At 35.6% G+C, this 23,088-nt stretch overlaps 1 protein-coding gene across 4 annotated transcripts in view; it reads left to right on the top strand.

Moving 5' to 3' along the window:
• Nucleotides 1-290: 290 nt before the first annotated feature.
• The window catches only part of IKZF2 (IKAROS family zinc finger 2), a 167,705-nt gene continuing 144,907 nt past the window's right edge, over nt 291-23,088 (top strand). Inside the window, exons 1-4 of one of the 4 annotated variants that reach the window (XM_061204669.1) lie at nt 291-457; nt 1,610-1,676; nt 3,202-3,250; nt 4,065-4,169. In XM_061204669.1, the coding sequence (XP_061060652.1) occupies nt 1,674-1,676; nt 3,202-3,250; nt 4,065-4,169 (157 nt within the window). In that variant the 5' untranslated portion in view covers nt 291-457; nt 1,610-1,673. Of the gene's footprint in view, nt 458-1,558; nt 1,714-3,201; nt 3,251-4,064; nt 4,170-23,088 lie in introns of those variants that run through there. The other 3 variants (XM_061204679.1, XM_061204697.1, XM_061204689.1) reach the window with 3 other exon arrangements.

Below are 23,088 nucleotides of genomic sequence, written 5' to 3'. Positions count from 1 at the left end.
CGCAGACACGCGCACACGCGCCCTCGCCAGCCCGCGCGCACACACATACACACACGCACACACGCACAGGAGCCCAGGGCCCGCACACGCGCGCGCGCGCGCACGCACGTCCTCCCGCCCGCGCCCCGGGCCCCGCCGCCCGCCGTCCGCCGCCAGCCCGCCCTCCGCCCGCGGCCGTCTGCGCGAGCCCGGCCGGCGGGGGAGATGTGCTCGGGCTCCGGCGGATCGGTTTCTCGGGGTTTGACCAGCTGTCCCGGGCTAACCCTGCTCCTCGCTGAAGATGGAGGAAGTAAAAACAGGATTACCCTTAGCTACAGATCCACTGCCTTAGTTTCCACCACCAACTGCAGTGCACAAACACACGTTAGGCACAGGAAAGAAAGAAAGAGAGAGGACACACTAACAGTAAACACAAACAAAAGGGTGATGGGATTATTTTACTGCATGCACTGCTGAGGTAAATCTCCGCTTGCCTTTTGCGTGGTGAAGAACAGCTCTTGTTTTGTCTTCTGATTCATAGGTTATATATAAATATGTGTATCTGATTTGCAAAGGGGGGGAGTGTTTTCAAAGTTAAGTGTAATTATATAGTATCTCGTTTTGCACTGTTATGTGATCAAATGACTTGTTGCTATTAACCAGTAATAATAATAATACTATAGATATTTTTCTCTGGGAGGGATGGATTGTGGTTATGATTAGGGTAATGATTTCTGTAAAGGACGCTCAGGGAATCGGGTTGAAGATGATGTCTTCTGCCTTAATTTATCGTCCCCTCCTTGTAATCTGTTTCTGGGATGTTAATCGATTAATCAGTTCTCATCTCTATAGCTGTCATGGATTGGGACTTGTTTTGCTTTGTTTTAACTTGAATTCCAAGAAAGGTTGGGTAGCCTGGAATAAATTACAGCTGTCCAGATAGAAGGTAATATCCAGATCCTGTTGGAATTAAACAACAACAACCTGGTATGACATGTAAAAATTCAGCCGTTAAATCACTTTGACAGGTTCTGGTATGGGCAAAAGAGATGGAATTAAGATTTAATTTATTATTATCATTTTTTTGCCAAGGGCGAAAAGCAGTCCTGTGAAGTTGGCCTAGGTTCTTTGCTGGGTTCTCCCTGACTGTCCCTCCCCTCTCAACACCCCTCCACCCCCCCCCCCCTTTTCTTTCAGTTTTCTTGTCTTAGCTTTTGGCCGATTCTTAAGGAACCGGTGGATCAAGTTTTTTCTCTTCTTGTTAATCGCATTGCTGTAGCACTGACTGACCTCTCTCTCTCTCTCTTTTTTTTCCTCTTTCCTGAAAGTACGTGGTGCCATTCCTGAGTGACTTTTCCTACTAGACCATCCCAAAGGGACGAGGGGGAGGGGTAGAAGGAGGAGGAGGAGGAGAAGGAGAAGGGGGGTGTTCCTTCTCTCTCATTTCTTGGTTTTGTTTATCAGCCGATCTGTTTGCTGGATTTGGGCTCGGAATGACCCACCTGTAAAGTGCTTTTCCTTCCTCCTTGCCTTGAACTCTGCAGGGGGCTTGGCTTGGAAGGGGCAAGGGAGGGAAAGAGAAGGGGGAAACACAAAAAACTTCTTTCTTTCTCTCTCCGTTTATCTTCAGCCCGACATTGTCACCTCCTCTTTGAGGGGTTAGAAGAAGCTGAGATCTCCCGACAGAGCTGGAAATGGTGATGAATCTTTTTTAATCAAAGGACAATTTCTTTTGTATGTACATTTCGTTTCTCTTTCTCCTTTTCTTTCTTTCCTTCTCTGAGGGTTAATAACCATTTCATTGATGGGGCAGACTTCTTTCGCTTCTCCCTGACGTTTCTTTCTTAATATGTGTGTGTTAAATGTGTACATTTTTAAAGAGATAAACTCATTTGTAAAATATCCGAAGAAATTGCTCCCCTTTAAACTTTACGGATGCCTTTCTTTAAAGCCTTATGTAATCATAATTTGAAAGAATTTGATAACAGTACAGCAGGTTGAAATTTAAGTGCTATGTAGTGACTGAGTTGGGAATTTGATCTGATTATTCCATAAAGGAAGAAAGAAAAGTTTTTTTGGGGGGGTGGTAGGGAGGGTGGTGGTGCAGAAGGGGAGGGGAGGGAGAAGGGAAGTGGTTTTGGAGACAAGAAGTGAAGCTGCTGTTTTCCAGTAAGTAATGGAGAAATTCCAGGAGCCAGGGCTAAATATACTTGGCGATCAATACAGAAATGGCTCATTGTGAATAATTTAGCTGCTGGTGCAGTGAGAGTTTTGAAACTAAAGGCAAAAAGGACCAGGGCCAAAGGAAAAAAAAAATAAGTAAAAATCTTCTCAGGACATGTCAATTCTTTAAACTTTTTTCTTCAAAGAATACAGTTAGCTTATCGATCTTTTCGTTATGTGAAATCAAAGCTAGGGGGTGTCATCTCATACAATTTACTTTTGTTTCTGAGAATTAAGTTCTTGTTTTGTGTCATTGGTGCACGAAAATAATTCCCCACACTTTGAAAAAGTGATCCCCTTCCTCTCTTCAAAAAGTGTATGAATTTTTCAAAATTGGAGTGTATTAAGTAGGCTCGGCATGGTATCCAACCATGGTCTGGCAGGAAATTAAGGTTACATTGAACAGGTGCTTACACAGAACTTGGGGTTGGCTAAAACGTCAATACAAGCCTGGCAGTTGGGTAACTGCTGCAGAAACCTTCGAGACATACTTGGGCACGAAGTTTTTTTGTTTTGTTTTGTATTTCTTCTGTTTGTTTGTCCTCCCCCCCCCCTCCCTATTAGAACATGATGAACCAACTGGCAACAATTGTGAATAGAGCTATCTGTATACTGGGGAAGTCCTTGATTGTAGGAAGTAGTGAATGGTAAAATACTTCAATCCCAGTTAAAGCTGGCACTTTGGAGGTGTACCCCCTTCCTATTTTTTTCTCTAAACCGAGTAAATTCTGATTAAAAGAGTCATTCATTTCTTGCTGCAGCCCATCTCACAGCACACTTATCTTTCCTATCCTATCTCCAGCAGGAATCAGATCATTTGCAGAAAGAGTTCAGTGACTTGCAAATGAGCACATACAGTACACTGTAGTATGTTTCTTGGGCACAGGTTGCAGCAACAGCAACATGGGCTAACTGCTTGGAGCTTCAAATAAGTTAAGCATTTAATGGCAGATACTGAAAGGAATCATTGTGTTAAGGGTATAATCTTTTGTATTGCAGCACTGCACTTTGACTATGGAAACAGAGGCTATTGATGGCTATATAACGTGTAAGTATTCATTTTCATTAATCTGTTATTGTTAATAAAATTATGTTTGTTACCTGTATTGTAATTTCTGAATTGGAAGTTTTTATCAAGAACTGTAAACTCTTACCTCCTATCTGTTCACAATTTCACCTTGTAAATGAGTTTGAGAAAATAGCACTGAAGTGAAAGAAGAAGGAACTATAGATATATACCTGCTATATTAAGGATATAATTTAAATCAGTAGTAGCTTAGCAGATCAACACTTTAGTACTTTATTTTTTTTCATTTACTTTAAGTCTAGAATAGGTTGGGTTACATATATGTCTACTAATATGGCATGTACTAAATACTTAGTACTCTGTAACCTAATTTTTCAGACACATAATGTGAACGAGAATTAGCTCACTCAAGTTGACCATTTTTTTTAGCAAACTCTCCTTTCAAACATCTAACTCTCTGATAGCCAGTATTTTGGAAATGCTCATTAAAAATACTGTGTGCTTAAGGATTAAATTAGATGTTAAAAGAAAACATTTTTTTCAACTAGAAGATACTTTAGAAATCAACTACTCCAGTCTCCATTATTTTACAGTTAAGATGAATGTGATAATGAAATTTTGTAATTTTTTTATTGTGGGCTGATTGTTGCTTTTCGTCATTTCGTTCATTTATTATGTATTTCTAAATAACATTTCCTTATAGTTTCTTTTTAAGGGAAAAGTGTATTTCATTAAAATCATATATGCATACCCCTGCATATATGATTACAAAGTTGGTAATTAGATTTTAGATGACAATGAACAGAGACCAAAAGATTTTATTTTGTGAAAACAGGTGACAATGAGCTTTCACCTGAAAGGGAGCACTCCAGTATGGCAATTGACCTCACCTCAAGCACACCCAATGGACAGCATGCCTCACCAAGTCACATGACAAGCAGTAAGTCTTCATTTTATGATTTTTTTTCCCCTATTTCTCTAGCGATAGACTTGAAGTTGTTAGGTCTGTAGGGTCCTCGCACATTGTGGTGTAGCTGCTGCTATAGATTTTGTTAAAGAAAGAACAGCACAGATTTATTCCTGTTCATTTTGGTATCGTAAAACATGAGCCTGCTTACTAGTCTGAACTACCCCAAGGTGGCATTTGGGAGCTGGTGCTTACCTGTATCAGGTAAGAAATGTTAGGCTTTGCTGGTTATTCTTTTGTCTTGCCAGGTTTATGACTAGATTTGCTTTTGTTGCTGGGTAAAAAAAATATGGAAACACGTTATTTCCAAAGGACTCTTCGAAGTAAAAAAAAGAAAAAAATTATTTTCTATTACCTTGGCATAAAGCTAATCCATCAGTGGTAGAATTGCAGTGTTAGTGCAATTGCAGTGCTTTTTTTTTTTTAAACATGTGAAAGTTTCGTGTCCAAAGCATTGGAAGTGAAATGTAATTGAAAATTTGTGGAACTCATTTACATCTATTTCTCTGACAAAGTGAAAGCATTTTGTTTTAGACTGTCCAGAGAAGAATTGAGAAATTTTGGAAGGATGTTTTGAACTTGCAGGAATAGACAGTTTTGGCTACTGTTTTGATAAAGGGTCATTCATTGATATAGTAAACACTGTTTTTGTGTAATAGAAAAGCAACTTACATGCTGTCAGTGACAAGACAAAATACTTTATTAAGAATTTGGTTTATTTTCTCTTAATTATAATGTTTCATAAGTTATCAAGTACAAATGCTCTGTTACTCCTACTTAAACTTAATTTGAAATCGTGTGTTTATACTTTTGATATGTGTTATATTCTTATCCAGAAAGGCCATCTGATTTACATGTAAATATAATTTAATTTAAAAGCTTTCTATTTGGGTGACACGTGAAGGAAAAGCATTTTCTTTCTTTTTTAAATGAAGATTTAATAACTAAAGAGAACTGAATCATCAAGTGAATTATGAGCATATTCTTAATATGTTAATTCTGATTATCCTGAGAGAACAAATTTTCTTTCCACTTCCCTCTTACAGTTTCAAAACTTGATGTTATTGTAAAGCTACTAGCTTCATAAGTAGTTAAGACTTTTGAATTATAAGCAAGAGTATATAGAATACTATTGAATACATTTTGCAATTCATTAACTGTAAGTGGTTCTAGTTACTGACTAGAAAGTTTGACTGAACTATGCGAACTTACTTTACTTATTTAAAAGTTTTCTTTATTTTTATTAATGGGAAGCACTTCCTAGGAAGATTTCATTCTAGAAGCAGTCATTGAAATTCCTTTATCATGTAGGAAGAAAATTAATAGTTAGTGATGCAATGTATATTAAATTATAGTGCTAATCTCTTGTAATGGATCTTGTAGCATTAATTTATTTTTTCTGCTAGTTGGCTATTGATTTGATAAAAGTTATACTACTATTGCAATGTAGGGAGTACAATTTTTACATTTTAACATTTAATGTTACTAGGTCCTTGGCAGGATAGATTTTTTATTTTTCAGATAATTTTCATTTAATTTCCTAAAGAGTAAAGATAGATTGATATGCAATTTCTGTTAGTTTAATATTTAGGTATTGTCTTTAGAGACATTGACTATAAGGGGTACGTAATAGTGGGTAATCAGACTTTGACTGTCATCCCCCAGCTACTGCTAGAATATCAGCTGGAAAATACTTGTTAATTGTTTAATTAGCTCCTTTATTTGTGAATTTGATTTTGGTTTTGCAAGTAGTCCTTTCTAAAAGGCAGTTCACTCATTTATTTTAAATAAACATTGCAGAGTATGGGCTTGATCAGTTTGGACAAATAAGAACTGTGCTTTTGATATTTGAGTTTTTCTCACCCAACAGCAGTAAAATTATGTTTGGTAAAGAGGTTTTGTTCTTGTTTCTTTTTGTTTAACTTACTAGCCTGTGGCAATTCCATGTTAGTATAGTTTTTAGCTAAGCTGCATGTGTTGTCATGTTCTTTTCCAAAGAGTTGCAGGTTAAATATTTTGGCTCTCACTTCAGAGCTGTCTGTTGCATCCTTTACGTAGCCTCTATTTACAGTATCTAGGTTACCCACTTAGGTGTTAGATGGAGAAGATACCCATTTTTCCTCTCTGTTAGATCTAGGAGAATATCAGCATTTTAGATTGCCAAAGCAAATAGTGCTAGAGAGGGACTCCTGTCTGTTAATTAGAATAAGAGACCTACAATCGGTCACTCAGATGTTTTTCTATGACTTGGAATAATTTTTTGTGTGTGTGTGACTTGTCAAATCACTTGTGTCTGAGATTACTGGTTTTCCTAAATCCGTTTATATGCATTGCTGACTTTATTATATAAAAAGAACTTATTTATTTTCTGCATTTTTTTAATATCTTCAAATAATCTTTCTAAAGGGCTGTGACTTCCAAAAACAGAATTGCAGTTTTGGTTGAAAGTATTAGAGCTGAAAGTAAATGTGAAAACCTTTATGATAGAATAAGATAGGTTCCATAGCAGCAAGGAGGACAAGAGTATGTGTGTAAGAGGTAAAAAGTTATTTTAAAACAGTTTAGAAAAAAAATAAAAGGAATAAAGCCTTTGATTTTATGAAATAACTGACATTCTAGCAGTAAAGTAACACTACCATGTGATAGCCCACTTATTTTGGCTTTAGGAAAGTGGTCAGTTTTATTCTCAGGTCATAGTCATTTGTTTAGGTTATTCTATGACTATTCTAAGATGAAGGGTATCTGTACAACTTGCTGCCAGCTATTGTATAAAAAATAATGACAGCAGCTATCATTATTTGACAGTGCTAGAAGAGAGCATCGGTGACTTGGGAGAGAACTAAAAATGTTACAGTGCCTGACAGTCTTTGGTTTTAAAATTCAGCATGTAAGATAAAAAGAAGTAAGAGGTATTAGTGAACTTAACATTTTGTAATGACTACATCCTGTATTTTCGAGTGGATTTCCTTAGAGAAACTTAGACTTTTTCTTCTAGAATAAGGATCTCTTTGATAAGAAGATGGGCATTGTTGCCCAAGATCATTAGTGGACATATTGAGTCTGCTGACAATCTTTGGTGTCAGGGATGACAGTATATGCCTTGATGGCTACTGGAAATACACAGTGTTAAGTGATTTTAAAAATAGAATCTGGAAGTTAAGAATCTGAGACAGACAACGCAGACAGAACAATACAAAAATAATCCATATTGTATTTCGGCCCATCAGATGAGACTTACTTTGTGATTCCTTATGTTTCTGGGTTAGCTCATTTCCAATTCTTGTATAGTTGCTTCAGTATCGGTTTCAAACTGTGCTATACCTGCTGCTGAGTATTTTGAAAGATTTTTAAGGTTCAAAAAATTGTCATTAATTTTATTTTTCTCATCATCATTTACTTTTATAATGCTAATAAGTAAATTTTCTTTGGAGAGAGCTAATGGTGTGAAAATACATTGTGACATAAATTTTGTTTCTATTACTTCCTTTACATGGATCAACTTTGCAGTCAATACCATTTATCAGTCAGTTTGATGGCCAGGTGGCATGTATGGAATTGGAAGAAGTAGTAATTCTAGTTTTACAAGACTCTGACCAATAATCAGGTCAGGGAATCTAGTTTATTCTTTTTAGAGTGCTTCACATTCATTTTTTTTCTTAGCTGGTTTCCATTTTTAGAACCTAGTGAAGCATAAGTATAGTATGATTTCTATTTTTCTTGTGAGGAAATGGAGGCTTGAAGAAACCAGTTGGCCTCTTAGGTCCCTTAGCAGAAGGATAAAGTTGTCAGGATTGGGATATAAAACTGATATTACCTTGTGGGTTAGTTAGATCACTTTATTGATAACTCTTGAAAATGTCATTATCTCAGGGTGCCCACCATGTCCAGTACTGACCCATGTTTTAGTGACAAAAACAGTATTACAGAAGTAGAATAGGGTTATTATGAGGGTGGAATGATAACAGATAATCTTGTTAAGCAGATGCTCTAATGCACTTTTAAAAATATAGCTTATGTTTTGGGACTCACCAGCTTTCTGAGTTGTCTTCTGTAGCTTAGTTTGGCAGTCACCCTTGGCTGGATTTCCATAGGACACACCCTAATATAACACCAGATGGACTTGATGTAAAAGCTCGCTCTGTTTTCAGTGGTAGTACTTAGTTTTGTATATATACCCAACATACCTTACATTTAGTTTTTACTTGTTAGGAAATTAAAAAAATAAGTTTGACTTGATTTCTTTACACCTATCAGAGGTAAGTGTCATGGCCATGTACCAAAAGGAAAAAAAAATAGGAACTAAAGGAAGTATGTATGAGCAGGGAATTAACAGCAAAATTTCTGTATTTTTTTCTTTGCTGCTTATTCTGCTCCCACCCCCCCACCCCCCCATCTTTTAAGTCTGCTTTGAAGTAAGAATAAATGTCTGTCTTGGAGAAACAAAACAGCTTACTGTAGAAGTGTTGTTTATATGGCCTCTATCTTTGTCCAAATTTGTCTTCCCCACTGGAAATACATTAAAAACAATGTAATGTGCTTGGTTAGGTTCTTTTGGGAGTCTTCCTTCAAGCCGTAAGGAATTGAGATCCCTGGGTCCCATCCTCTTCTCTCCTAACTTTGAATATCGATACATTTTGATTTTATGATGTTCTGAAAGATCAATAGCAGGGTCACAGTCCTAAGATGAGGTAGACTATGTTGTTTTTCTTTGCTTTTTTCCTTTATATCTGTTTATATAATATATATTTATTGACCTGTTAGTATTTTCCTTTTGTGAATTAATCAAGACTCAGGATATCTCTGCTGAAATAGGTAAAGAGTATTTAGGAACTATTTTCCCTTACTATAGATGTGTAATCACAACTGGAGTGAGAGAAAGAAGGGGGGCATAATTTATTGAATATATATAGGATGCCCAGCACTATACTAAGTGATCCATATTATTTCACTTAGTCTCCACAACAGCTCTGTGAGGTTACTCTGTTTATAATACAGAAAACTGAGGCTCAGAAGCAGTAGATTGCAGGTGGTTAAAAATATGGGCTTTGGAGTTATACAGGCCTGTGTTAGAATTCTTGCTTTGCCACTAGCTTGCTGTGTGACCTTAGTCATGTTACTTCACATCTCTGAGCTCCAGTTTTCCTATCTGTCGAATTGGGATAAGCAATACCTAAGTCAGTGGGCTATTGCGAGGTTTATTTTTTTATCTTTATTTTTCTTCTTTTTCGCTGTGCTGCGTGACACGTGGGATGTTAGTTCCCAGACCAGGGATCGAACCCGTGCCCCCTGCAGTGGAAGTGCAGAGTCTTAACCACTGGACCACCAGGGAAGTCCCTGTTGTGAGGTTTAAATGAGGCAATATTATGCAAAATACTTAGCACAGTTCCTGACACATGCTAAGATCCAGTAAATAATAACTGCTGCTATCACTCAGAGTAGACAGGTTTCTTTTGCACCAAACCATGATTCATAAGAAAGTTTTTTTCTTTTTTCAAATCAATATCTGTTTGAAATTCAGATCTTTTGCTCTTTCCATTTTACTACATAGGTCCATGGAATGGAGATAGGCATTTCTAATAATTTAGGGTAAAAATGAAAGAAAAACCCCTCTATTATTTAAAGCATCTGTGAAGATTTTGGTTAAGGAAGAAGTAGAGTTTGTCTATGTGCCAGAGATTCTTTTTATTGGGTTTCAGTGTTCCTGAGATAAGTTTTATATTTTTGGTTACATGTGAAGAAAATCATTGCTTATCATTGGTGCTCTAAAGACACCAGTCTTTAAGAATGGGAAAAGTCCTCTTAGTAGAGTAACCTAGCCATATCTAGAATCAATTCTTTCTTTGAAAATCCGTATCTAAAATTTCACCGTATTTGTTGCTTCTGGTAGTACCATCAATTCTCATTTGATGATACCTAATCAAGTTGTACGCCTGATTGTTGCTAATTGTGCATTTTGGGGGTAATAGTTTAGGTGTTTTAAATTTGAAGTAAACTTAAAATTATCACTTACAAGCATTTGACATGTTGCTATATTGTTCTAGTTGATTAATTCAACAAATATTTGTAGGCTATCTTTTATGTGTCAGGCACAGTAAGGTGAATCCAAAGGTGAACAGTACACTATTTTTGTCCTCCTGTAGCTCTGGTTTGAAAGAGACATCTGAACAGGGCATTATACTATGATAAGCTCAGTGTTCTTATTATTATGGGGAGTGAGGGGTGGTACTAGTTTGAGAAGACTTCCTGGAGGGAGATGCTGCTTAAGCTGAGACTTATTAAATGAATAGGATTTAGGAGAGAAGCAGAAGGCTTGTTCACCAAACAAACCCACAGTGGGAGCTGAGAAATAATATGATATGTTCTGGGAAATACAAACAGATTGGTATTTCTGGAGTGCAAAGTTGGAGTCTTGGAATTTGAAGCCAGAGATGACTCTGGAGAATTAACCAGGGCAAGATAATGGAATATCTTTTATAAGAGGAAACTTGGATTTCATTTTCAAGGGAGCACAGGGTTTTAACAAAGAAGATTACTTCAGTTTTTTTATTGACATGGATCATACCAGCTACAATAGGAGTAAAATGATTGTGGCTGGGGAACACTCTAGGGGCAGGGGGTTCTTTAACAGGCTGTTGCAATGACAGAGTGAAAAGTCATGAGAGCTAGTGGTAGTGAAGATAATAAGGAAGAGAAGGATTTGGGATATAGTAGCTTAAAGTGGACAGGACTTGGATAGTAGGGTTAAGGAGAGGAGAGAGTTCATGATGATGATATCTAGATTATTGGATAGAGGCAATAGGTTCCATCAGGGAAGATAGGAAATACTGGAGCAGGTTTCCAGGAAAAGATTTAGTTTAGTTTAATTCTGTATACAGAGAGTTTGAAGCACCTGTGGAATTTGGGAGAGGCTAGCAATCAGGCAGGAGGATAGTTTAGACTAAGTGTGAATTTTCCTAATTAGTGAAATCTAATATGTAGCTTGTGGTTTTGTTACTTTCCCTCCTGTATTACTTTAACAATAGTCTAGTATTTCTTTAAAAAATTCTTCCCTAAGTAATTCTCAGCATTTGATCAGTGACCATATTTCCCCAACTGCCCCCATTGAATCAAAATTCTATATGGAAATGTACGATCACAGGTTTTAATGAGCTCTTTTTGCTTAATGGAGTCCTTTTATGCTAGTCTCAGAAGTTGGATTAGTTGATGTGATTGACTCACTGATTTTTAAACAAAACATGCTAGCCCTCTCCTTAAAATTTTGTGTCTATTTAATATCATAATTTTGATGGTTACATATTTTTAAAAAATCATATGCCATACACTCCAAGGCCTCTACTGTAATGATTTGTCTTTATTCTGTAACCTATTTCTCATCTATAAATACATAGCTTAAAACATATGAGGAATCATTTGTTAACTAAGTACTAGCCAGTTCTACATTAATAGCCAAAGAATTTAATGATTTTATGCAGAGCCTTTTTGAAAACTTTGAGATAAATATACAACATGATATATATCATTTGGAAATTATTTGGTACATAATTTTTTTTAAAGTTTATAATATTGTGCCCCTTGGGATAAAATAATGTAAGGCGAAAAGTGTGGTATAGAAAACATCTTAATCTGTTTCCTCAAAACATATATTATAGAACTCTGTCTTAGAAATTAAGCCCTGATTACCCACGACACCATGAAATTTCAAATGAATGTTAATGATGAAAATAACTTCATCTGAGATTTCCTGTATGTGGAGATTCAGAACTTGCTGTGGAGATATTTTTATCTTTTAATCACTGATCCAGCAAACATTTATTAAGCATTTTCTTCGTGTGATGCACTGCTGATGCTGGGGCACAAAAAATGTGTTAGGGATTTTTTTTGGAATAGATGTTATCTTTCAAGGTCCAAGTGAATTCATATTTTATTTGAGATATTAATAATCCCATTGCATTTAGAAGCAAATAAGTGTGTTGTGCTCACCATAGTTTATATCCATTGTAGTGAAATGAACTGCTTCTCACCTTTTACCTCTGAGAATTCTTCAAAAGTGTATAAATTTGAAGACACACAATGAAACAGAGACAAAAATACAGCCAGCTTCTAAAATAGGTTCCCGCAGGAGAACATTTCCCCAAGAAATTTTTTATAATGTAGGATTTTGTTCTCAGCCTTGTAAGTTCCGAAACTTGATTGGCAGCACGCATAGAGTCGTCCCGTATCTCAAGGTTGACTCGCATTAAACAAGTTTACAAAATTGATGTTTAAAATTGGAATACCAATTTATGTCTGTACTTTCATTAAAAATAAAACAAACAAACACAACCTGAACCAACTAACATAGGATCTGGATCACCTCAGTTGGCTTGACCAGATCTTTTTTTGTGTGTGTACTGACCTATATGGGTAAAGCAACAAAGGTCATTTGGTTAGCAAGGAATCCAAACAAAGGGAGTTAGTTACATAATTCAAATGTTTAATGGCATCAGACTAAGAGACCCTAATATGTTCAGCATCACAATAGCAATAGCAGTGCCATTTGCATCAGTATGGTCGAAGTCTTTTGTCCAATTCCTTCTTCCCTGAATGGACATGGATTTAGATTCCCTAGATATAGCCTCAGCCAAAATACTTCTGAGAGTCATTTTTTTTTTCTTGGCTTCCTTGGCTAAATCCCGCAGATTCAGTTTTTAACTTATACATGTAATCAGGTTATAACCAATTCTTGTCAGCCTAGGATCCATTCATTTTCTTTAATGTAATTTTACATTTCTGCTTAGATTTGTTAAATGTTGATTTTATAGCCTAACTCTATGAAAGCTATCTTATAATACCTATAAAGGATACCCCAACTACTATTACCATAAATTCAAACTTCCATTCACAGAAATGTTGATGGGTGATGTGGCCAGCAGTTTAAGAGGTCTTAGTATCTATTTTAGATGAAGATGGAAAATAGCACTGCCACCTGAGAAAGGCACCTTACGTTAGCTGGGGATCTAGGAGAGCTTCTAATTAATAGGTCAGGAGGAATAAACATCACACTAGTTTCATGAAATCTCTGAAGTAGTCCGGCCACAGCAAATGAGATTTTATAGAAAAGTATAGTATTTTAGGTTAGTTAATAGGGAAGGCTATCTTAATTACTGAGTGTGAATTTAAGAATATTTTTTCAAAGCACACAGCTTTATTTTGGGGCCACATGTTGATTATAAAGAAATTAATTAGAGATTTTCCCGATGTGAATCTTTGAAGAAAATGGCTATGCCTTATCTATTGGGTTGGCCAAAAAGTTCGGGTTTTTCCGTAAGATGTTACAGAATATTTCTTCATTCCCAGTATACAGTATCATACTGGGTCATTGTAGGAGCCCAGTAATTATTTATTGAATTAAGGAACTGCTTGTGATTCACATATTGCATATGTGTATTTAAATAATGTGTTTCTGATCTATTTGAGGAAATTTGGAAAGTTGATTTCTTAGATGTTGAAATAATTCTGAAATCCCATTTTACTTGTGATTTTCTTTGTTAGGGTATGTATTTATTTCAACCATGTCTCAGTCTCAAAAGGATTTTGTAATCTTCAGATCAGCCCCAAACAGATGATCTTCAAGATTCTAAACGTCTCTTCAGTTTTCTGATTCCATACTAACATAGTCAGTGGAATTCAAGTTAGTGTAAATGTTTCAGTGAATATGTTATAGTCATCAACATTGTCTTCATTACTAATATCTTTATATGACACATTTAGTGTTTACAGATTTCACACCGCATATAATTTTAAAATCAGTTTTTCTATCACTTATTTAAAACTGCATGTACAAAATGGAATGCTTCAATTAACTTTTCTTATGCTCTCCAGATATTTTGAGGAGCATATAATTAATCAGTGTAAAGTCACGTTCTAATAAATTAACATTCTGGTGTCTACACCTTTGACATTTTTGTCATTGCTCTCTTATTATCATGGAAGCTGTAGCTCTCCTTACACCTGACGGTGTCAACTTTACCTACTACTTACTAAGACATCAGTATGCAGGGCTTGGCCATATTTTGAAGTGCTGGGAAGCTACATTGCTCTGTTTCTGTTGAATTAACTAAGAATTTCTGGCTGAGTTCTAAAGAGGAATTATTCCTTCTGCAACTATATAAAACATTTCCTGTTATGTCATTTTCATGAAGAACCTTGTTGTTTTGTATTTGTTGTTCAAAACAAACATTTTAGCAAGTAGTATTTACATATGGAAATATATTTCTTTTGTAAGACATGTCTTTCAAGCCTTTTAATCAGATTTATGTCAGTAACTTTATTATCCAGATGGTCTGAGGTAGATTGCATTATTTTCATTACATTTGTTACCTTCTTGATAGAAAAGTAGCATTTGTATATCTTTTCGAGCTGAGGATTTACATTTAACTCCTGATTGAAGTAGGTTCATTTATTTTTACTAGAAATGATTGCTTAGATTATTCATATATCACTTAGAGCTTGGAAATTGGGCTGTTTAAGAATTTTTAGGTATTGAAAATAGGTGAGTAGTACTTAATCATTTTTAGACACTGTTTTAAAATTATAAGTACTTTAAAAACACTGATTCTAATATAGTATTTTGAAATATAAAACAAATTCTATTATATTGCTGAATGTTGCAAAATATTTGAAAGTGGTAATAGATTTTGTTTGAACATAATTGAGAACTAGAAAAAGAAATATGAGATATTTTTCTGTAAGTCTGCTGTTTTTTACTCAAAATATGAATTACACACTGCCATCTGTCTGAACTATGACAAATTAATGACCTAATTACAGTTTTTGGATTCAGTTTTAACAAAAAGAAACACTCCTGCTCCCCAAGAAAACATAATTTAAAATAAATTATTTTTACATATATTGTGCTAACAATAAGGCTATCTTTTGATGAATTTGAGTAGTTTTAGTTGGTCCCACAGTTTGAGTACAATAACTGGTAACAAATTTAAAGATCTGTTATTTTTTAAGCAAATCAGAGAAATTATAGTTAACTAAACAATTGCTTTCATACAACTGTATGTGCAAGAGAGTGCCATTTATGTTTTAAAAGTGTGTGTGTGTGTGTGTGTGTGTGTGTGTGAGTGAAAGCAAAGAATAAGGAAGGAAAGAAGGAAGGAAAGACCAGACTATTGGTAGTGTTCACTTTGGCTTATGTGAAGGTAAATAAGGTGTTTTATCATTTATTCTAAATAGTTCTGCATTATTTGGATCTTTTATAAAAGATCTTTTACTTGTATAATTAAAAAAAAAAAACAAATTCAGTCAACCATCTTCTCAAAGCACGGAGCTGTTTTGTAAGAGAGACAATGATATCTCTGATAAGAAAGGTCTAACCTTGAAATTTCAGTGATATAGTAGACTCATGAAATTGGACTACTGCCGTTGATGATAAATAGTGAAGTCAGGGGTATTCTCTTATACAAATGCTGTCAACAGACTCATTGAATATTATTTTAAATTTATTCTGAATATAAGGTATTTTCTTAATGGCTGTAATACAGTGGAATTTCCAAATAAATTTACATACTCTGGAAATTTTTTTGAGTGATATTGATTCATAGCATGAGATGCTGTAAAGTAAATAATGTTCATATAAGTGTACTTCTGGCAATGGTAAGGAGACATGTAGCATTGTGATGCCAAAAGAAATCTGAGTAGAATAAGTTAAAACTTATCCTTAGGTTTTCCATTCTACCTTGTATATGAAAATAAAGTTTACTTTTTTAAAAGACCCTTAGTCTCTTTTTCATGTTCATCAATTTAAAATTCCATTGAATGTTTCTCATTGAAAGCAAAGAGTAGAGGTATGGAGTATAGAGAACAGAGAAGAGAGCTAGCTCAAGAAGAGAGAACACAAATGGCAAATCCAGAAGTGAGGGATAAGCCACAGAACCCACTTGAGTTAGCAGATCTACTGGAGAGAGGAATAGGCAAATGAAAAATAGGATCTTTCCCTTCCTTTTTTCTTCTTTCAGGAAGCATAAATAAATATCTGAATTTATAAGTTAATTAAAGAAGTTACCTCCTGCTTGAGTGATGAAGAATGTGGCCATAAGATTAAAGTGGTTTCTGGTAGAAGATAAATGATAAATATTGATAGTCAATAGAAAGAAGTGTACTTTTTCAGATATCTGAAAGCCAGGGAGTGAAAGATGGGGGTTGACTGGTTAGAAGAACTGGAGTCCTAAGGGTTTCAGCCTAGAAAGATTGGAAGATTGAAGCAGTAGAAGTCGGTAGTACCTAAAATAGATTGTTTGATGTCATAACCCAGTGGTGTTACTGATGGCCATCTTGGACTCATCTATTGCTTTTATCTTTTGCAAAAGTGACTGAAATATGTGCTGTGTCTGAGAGGTATCCTAATTGGTTGTGTTCCTAAATTATAACAGATGCAGTCAACTTTGGTCTTGTCCCTCAATTGCCTTTTTACTTCATTTCAGTGGGAAAGGCCGTTGGGGAGTTAGGGAGACCATAAGCCTGCCAGAAACAGTAAGAACTTTCTCTGCTTTCTTTCTTTTTTTTTTCCCTCATGGGAGGCGGCAATGAAGAAGGAACTTGATATTGAGCAGATGAGATGGGGTTTTGCATCCAGTTTTTGTTCTCTGATCTCTTGTTTTTCCATTTTCCTCCTGAAGTATCTAAGACAAAAGCACTGAGTGTTTCAAGACTTTCTTCAGATCATACCCTGTCAGAGATTTAGAATTCCCAGGTTGGCTGTTACCTACTGGAATACTCTTCTAAAATTAACCTTGTGATAATACTGCAGTAAAAATTTATCAGACGTGAGATGAAGTTTACACATGTATTATTGTTGAAGGGAAGGTTTGCTAAGCCCATAAATAATAAAAACAAGATCAGGGTATATGTTTAACTGGCTTAAGAAAAAACAGTTTTTAAGCCTATTAAAAGTCATATATTTTATTTGTAAAATATTTTAGACTACTTGAAATGCTTTCACATCTAACATACAATGTGCTCATTAAAACTTGATCTTAATATTTATTTAAGCAGTCTCAGAGGAATCTATTCTTCCTGGCATTACTTAAGCCTTTTATTTGTTACTAGAAAATAATAAACATATATTTTTAAAAAATACAGAACTGAATGAATTTTCCTCTTCCGCTCCCTGTGTGGTAAAAAAAAAGTGAGCCCTGATATATATCAAATGTGAGACCTCTAGACAGATATTTCATCTCTTAGAATCTCAGTTTGTAAAACAGGGATATTAATAATCTGCTTTGTCAGAGGAGTGGCAAGCGTTAGAAATAATATATGTAAAGGCTCCAGAATGGTGACTGGCATGGAGTAAGTTAACCAGAATGGTAGCTATTATTTTATTGTTAGATAAAAAGAGTATGAGAAAAAACTTGAATCAAATAACCAAGAAAAAGATCCCACATACATGTTGTATCAACTAGTCTTCTAGAAAGGATATGCTTTTAGTCTGCTTTTAATCAACAACAATTAAAAAAAAAAGTAGTCCAAAGCATTGCTGATAAAACTCAAGATATATTCATCACTGAGTGGATATTTTTGCTCTTCATGTGTCTGAGTGCTGTCAGATCGTCCTTGTTTGAAAAGAAATGTGTGTGCAGATATGAGGCAATTATTAATTCTGTTGTATTCAAATCAATTACTAAAGAAATGAAACTAAAATTACCTAATTAATGCGAATCACAAATAAACCTGCTCTGTTTGTGAGGGATGTAATTGAAATGGTAATTATGCGGTAGGAATGCACTTCATTTGAAGATGGCAGTTCAGAAGACGTGTTTGGTGGCAGGATTTGACTGCACAGTGTGCCTCCCTCCTGACCTGGCCCAGAGAGGGGTCTTGTTTGCTTATTTACTAGATATGTTGGTGAGTGAATTCCCAGTATGGTTCTGAAATTCCATGAATTTCCATACTCATGGAGCTGTGTGTCCTACATCATTACCCATCTCTCTGTTGCATATCTGGAATTCTCAGAACTATATATCAGTCCCCAGTAATGTCCATTTTTTTCCTCTGTGAACAATCAAGAAGAAAAGTGGATATTCTTTTAAAAAGATTTTATAGCAGAGTACATAATAAACAGACTACTCATAGGTCATTTGGTTAAAAGATGCAGAAATCTTTGTAAATCCCAATGAGATCATTTAAAGTCACACATTTTGCTTTTCATGTCTGAAGTGTAACTCTTCCTGGGTCTGGGTTACTATGAGCATAGTGTCAGTGCAATCAGTCCTTAAAACCAAATGATCCTTTTTATCCAGGAATAGTTTCCTCTCTAAAAATAGGAAGCCTTTATCACTTCCTATCTTGTTTTACCATTACTCCATTGCTTGTGTACATCTTATCACCCCTGTAAGACTGGAATCTCCTTGAGCGCAGGGAAAATGACTATAATCTCTACAGCCTGAGGGTAGCCGTCAGAGCCTGACTTCAGTGCTGATCAGACTTGGGTTTATGACTTGGGCTGTGCTGTGTGTTAATCTCCAATTCCTCCTTTGTCAAAGGAGGCAAAGTTAGTACTTGTCTCTCGGGGTTGTTGTGAGGATTAATAAAACACTTCAGTAAAGCTTCTATCACAGTGCCTAACACATTTCAAGAAATATTAGTTTCTCTTTTCCACAGAAGTTAGCTAGCATGTTGCCTTATACGTATGTCTCTCAATCAAGAAGGCTGCCTATTAATTTTTAACTACATTATGAGTTAATATGAATTGTTTATTTGGCTAGACACCTTAGAGATGTAACTCAGTTATTTCTATAAGTTATTAGTCAGATTAACCCCACAGGTTTGGTCACTTCAGCACTGTGTGTCCTAAGGGTACATCACCCAGCTAGTCTTTTTACCCACAAGGCAGTTTTAAAATAAATGGTCTAAAGTTAACACTAGCTTAGGCTCTTGAACTCTCTTAGCAACACTCATTCAAGCAAAATACTGTTAGACTAAAAGCTTCAAGTGCTTAGAGGCCTCACATGACTTCATAAAATGCATCTTTTTAGGCCAATGTTGCTTTACAGTACAGAGATAGATTTTATAAAGATTCTAAAAGATCTGTAGAGAATCTTTATATATATATATATATATAGTGTATATATATATATATATATGTATATGTATATATGTGTATATATATATGTATATATATATATAAATTCACCCCAAGACATTTTGGTTATTTGTTGTTAAGAAGAAGTGTGAAGTAAGAGAGATTGTTGAGAAAGTTTATAGTTTTAAAGTTACTATTATTCAATATCCTGTGATAAGCCATAATGGAAAAGAATTTTGGAAAGAATGTGTACGTGTGTTGATATACATATGTATATATACACACATATATCTGAATCACTTTGCTGTACAGTAGAAATTAACACAACATTGTAAATCAACTATACTTCAATAAAAAAATAAAGTTATTATTATTATTTTGTCTAATGAAGGTTTCTAATTTCCATGATCCAAGATCTCTCAAGTCATAACCTAGCCATTTAGTAGACACACATGAAAATGGGAGTAATACTGCTGCTGTTTTTAGTGAACTCTTACCCAGTAGCTAAATCCCAAAAATCATTTGAAAACCCGTAAATCAAATACCTCTTCCTTGAAACTGTACACATTTCTGCTTATGCTAGATTGTGAGGCCAGACCTTAATTTTCTTAGAGCAATCGTGATACTTATCACCTTTGTCCATGATATAATTGTTATAACAGTACCTAGGATCAGATACCCAACCTTCAGGAAAATTTTTTTTTCCAGTTTTTATCTGAATCCTTTCTTGAAATAATTGATTAAATGTGTCTGAGCAATTTTAAAAGAGCAACCAATCGTTACCTAGTTTTACAGACATTTGTAATCATGCCTATAGCTTACAAAAAATCAGGCGGTGTATTTAATAGCTTGGAGAATGCCAAGTCTTCGCATTGTTTACATTGTAACATCTTAAGAACTAATCATTTTATTGCTTCTCTACCTTTGGTTTTTCTTTTTCTTTTCTTTTTCCTTTCTTTATTGTTACAACAAAATTGTATGTTTTTTGGAAGTTCATGAAATGTAGTTTGCTTGGTATAGGTTCTGTAAATTAAGCCTATAATATATAACTGGCATATATTGGAAAGCAATGTACTTAATCCTAACTGAACTGAAAGTGCTTGTATCTCTATAGTAGCAATTTAATGATAACAGGTCATCTGCATTTTTATGCTGAAAAGAACCCTTTGTGGTAATCAATCTGTAATTTTCTGTTTGCCATCTTTTTCTTTATTGTGTGAGCAGTTGGAGTTGAATTACTGTAAAATACTGTTGCTGCTAGCAAGTTGTTTTTAATCAATTAAAGTGCATTGTTACCTACTTGGGTGGCTCTTCAGGATGGTGGGGAACTTCAGCACTCCCCCAAATGCTTGCTTTTCAAGTGTGGAGTTCTTGGATACATTTTGGATACTGATATATTTTCAGAATCATGTATCTGGATGGGCACACCTCTGGTGATTAAGGCCTATTAAGTTGTATTTATCACTTTATAATAAAGGCTTTTTTTTGTTTTTTTTTGCTGTAACGTGCACTCATGCTTTGAATTTGGTGTTTTACTTCTTTGCTGCCCGTGAGAGACCCTGGGCTTGGTAATTAGTATTTATTTCTAAGTTTCTATTTTTACCATGTGTTTTGATTTTCTAGTTTACTGACTATTGAGATAAAGGAAATGGTCCAGTTAGTTGCAATCAGAAAGCTAGAAGCTTTTGATAGAAAAGTGAGAAAAATGTACTGCCCCTATCTGAGAGAAAGAAACAGAGAGGGAGTGGCTTCATTAGAAGTGTCATAATCAGTGGCTGCCAATTACTCAGTGAACAGAGAACATCTGGTATTCACCTACATCTATTAGCAGCCCTTATGTTTCCATCTGCAGGTCATTGTCTCTTTCTCGGTTTCTTTTTTTAGATACTGCGATGCTTTGACTTTCCAATCTGTATCTGATACTGGTCCTTCCTCAAACTCTACATCTAGTCCATCAGAAACAGTTGGCTCCACTTCGAAAATATATCTTTTTAAAAAATTTTTTTAAAAATTTATTATTTTTGTCTGCATTGGGTCTTCGCTGCTGCGCGTGGGCATTCTCTAGTTGCGGTGAGAGGGGGCTACTCTTCATTGCAGTGCGTGGGCTTCTCATTGCGGTGGTTTCTCTTGTTGTGGAGCACGGGCTCTAGGGCTTCAGTAGTTGCAGTGCGTGGGCTTAGTAGTTGTGGCTCACGGGCTTCGTTGCTCCACGGCATGTGGGATCTTCCCGGACCAGGGCTCAAACCCGTGTCCCCTGCGTTGACAGGCAGATTCTTAACCACTGTGCCACCAGGGAAGTCCCCCAAAATATATCTTGAATTTACATAATGTTCACTCCTACATCTCTAGTCTGAGCTGCCATCATTTCCTAGTCTTCTAAACCTAAAATATTACAAAAATTTGTGGCTGGTCTTTCTGCCTCCATTCTTTTTCCTCTTTGCCCCATAATCCACCCAATAGTCAGACCTGCACTTTCTAAAACTGAAACCAGATAATAACCATCCATTGCTTTAAACACAAAACTTTTCTATTAAAAACAGAATAAAGTTGAAATTCCTTTCCAGAGTCTGCAAGATCCTATAGGACATGGCTCCTGCCTCTGTCTCTGAGTCCTCCTCCTCCATTCTTCTTCTTCACTAAACTCTCAAAATATCTCCCCTCTTTCTTCTCCTTGGACAGGGCAAGTTCATTCCCATCTAAGGGTTTGGAACACTCTTCCTTCATAACTTTGAATGAAACCTCCTTCTTTTCTGCTGTCACTCAACTCAACTGTTGCCCCTTTGGAGAGGCTTTTCCTGAGCACCCTAGATAAATAAGCCCCTCTCAGGCATTCTATGACATTACCCTATTCTATTTTGTTATACTTACTAGTATCTGAAATTATCTAGTTTATTTATTTGTCTCTTCTCTCAACACACGCTTGAAGAACATTTGTCTTGGTCACTGAGGTAACCCCAACACTCAGAATTGGGCCAGGGACATAGTAGATGATAAATATGGGCTCAAGGTCTCACTAAATTACTGTCCTTTCCCTTCCATAAATAGAATTCTGTATGCGTGTGTTTATGTGTGTGTGTGTGCATGCATGCCGGTGCGTGCGCATGCACCAGTATGGTAAACACAGTATTTTATACTGTAATATCTATTCCAAAGCCTGTATTTTAGAAATCTGCATATTGAGGCCCAAGGTCACATGGGGAAAGAGTAGAACAGTGATTTAAAACCGTGTGTTCTTGCTCTTGGCCTGGTGTTGCTTCCCTTACATAATTTGCTCTTTCCTTCTTTTCATTCATTTGTTCATTTGCTTCATTCACAATAAATATTGGGTACCTGTTTGCGCTGGAACATAGCAGTTTCTGTGGGTGCAGCTGTTGTTATGCTTTGGGGTGGGGCCCAATGGAAGTGGTTAAGGTTTTCAAGTAACATAGACCTGGGGTCAAGTCCTTGCTCTGTTCCTCACTTTAAGGTAAATGTAGGGAATTGCTGATATTTGATTGTTCTACTATGTGACCTTGGGAGTGTTTCTTGGATATTCTACACTCATTTCCTTCAGCTGTAAATAATAATACCTGTCATAAGGTTTTAAGAAATAAATGCAGTAACTTACATAAAGCACTTAGCTCATTTTCTGGCACAATTAACTGTTATTCTTTGTAGATTATAAATATTTGCATATTATTTCTATATTTATTAGATATGGTTCCTAAGATATTACTTGAACTATAAGTAGTATCAACTCAGTCTAAAGTTATCTCTTGCCTTCTAGAGAATATGAGTATTTTTCTTACTTGATTGTTATAACGTTTAGAATATTCTTTTCCATTA

The sequence above is a fragment of the Eubalaena glacialis genome, chromosome 1, assembly GCF_028564815.1.
Source record: "Eubalaena glacialis isolate mEubGla1 chromosome 1, mEubGla1.1.hap2.+ XY, whole genome shotgun sequence".
Taxonomy (NCBI): Eukaryota; Metazoa; Chordata; class Mammalia; order Artiodactyla; family Balaenidae; genus Eubalaena; species Eubalaena glacialis.
Note: the sequence above shows the minus strand (reverse complement) of the source record. Positions and strands in the feature narration are given on the sequence as shown.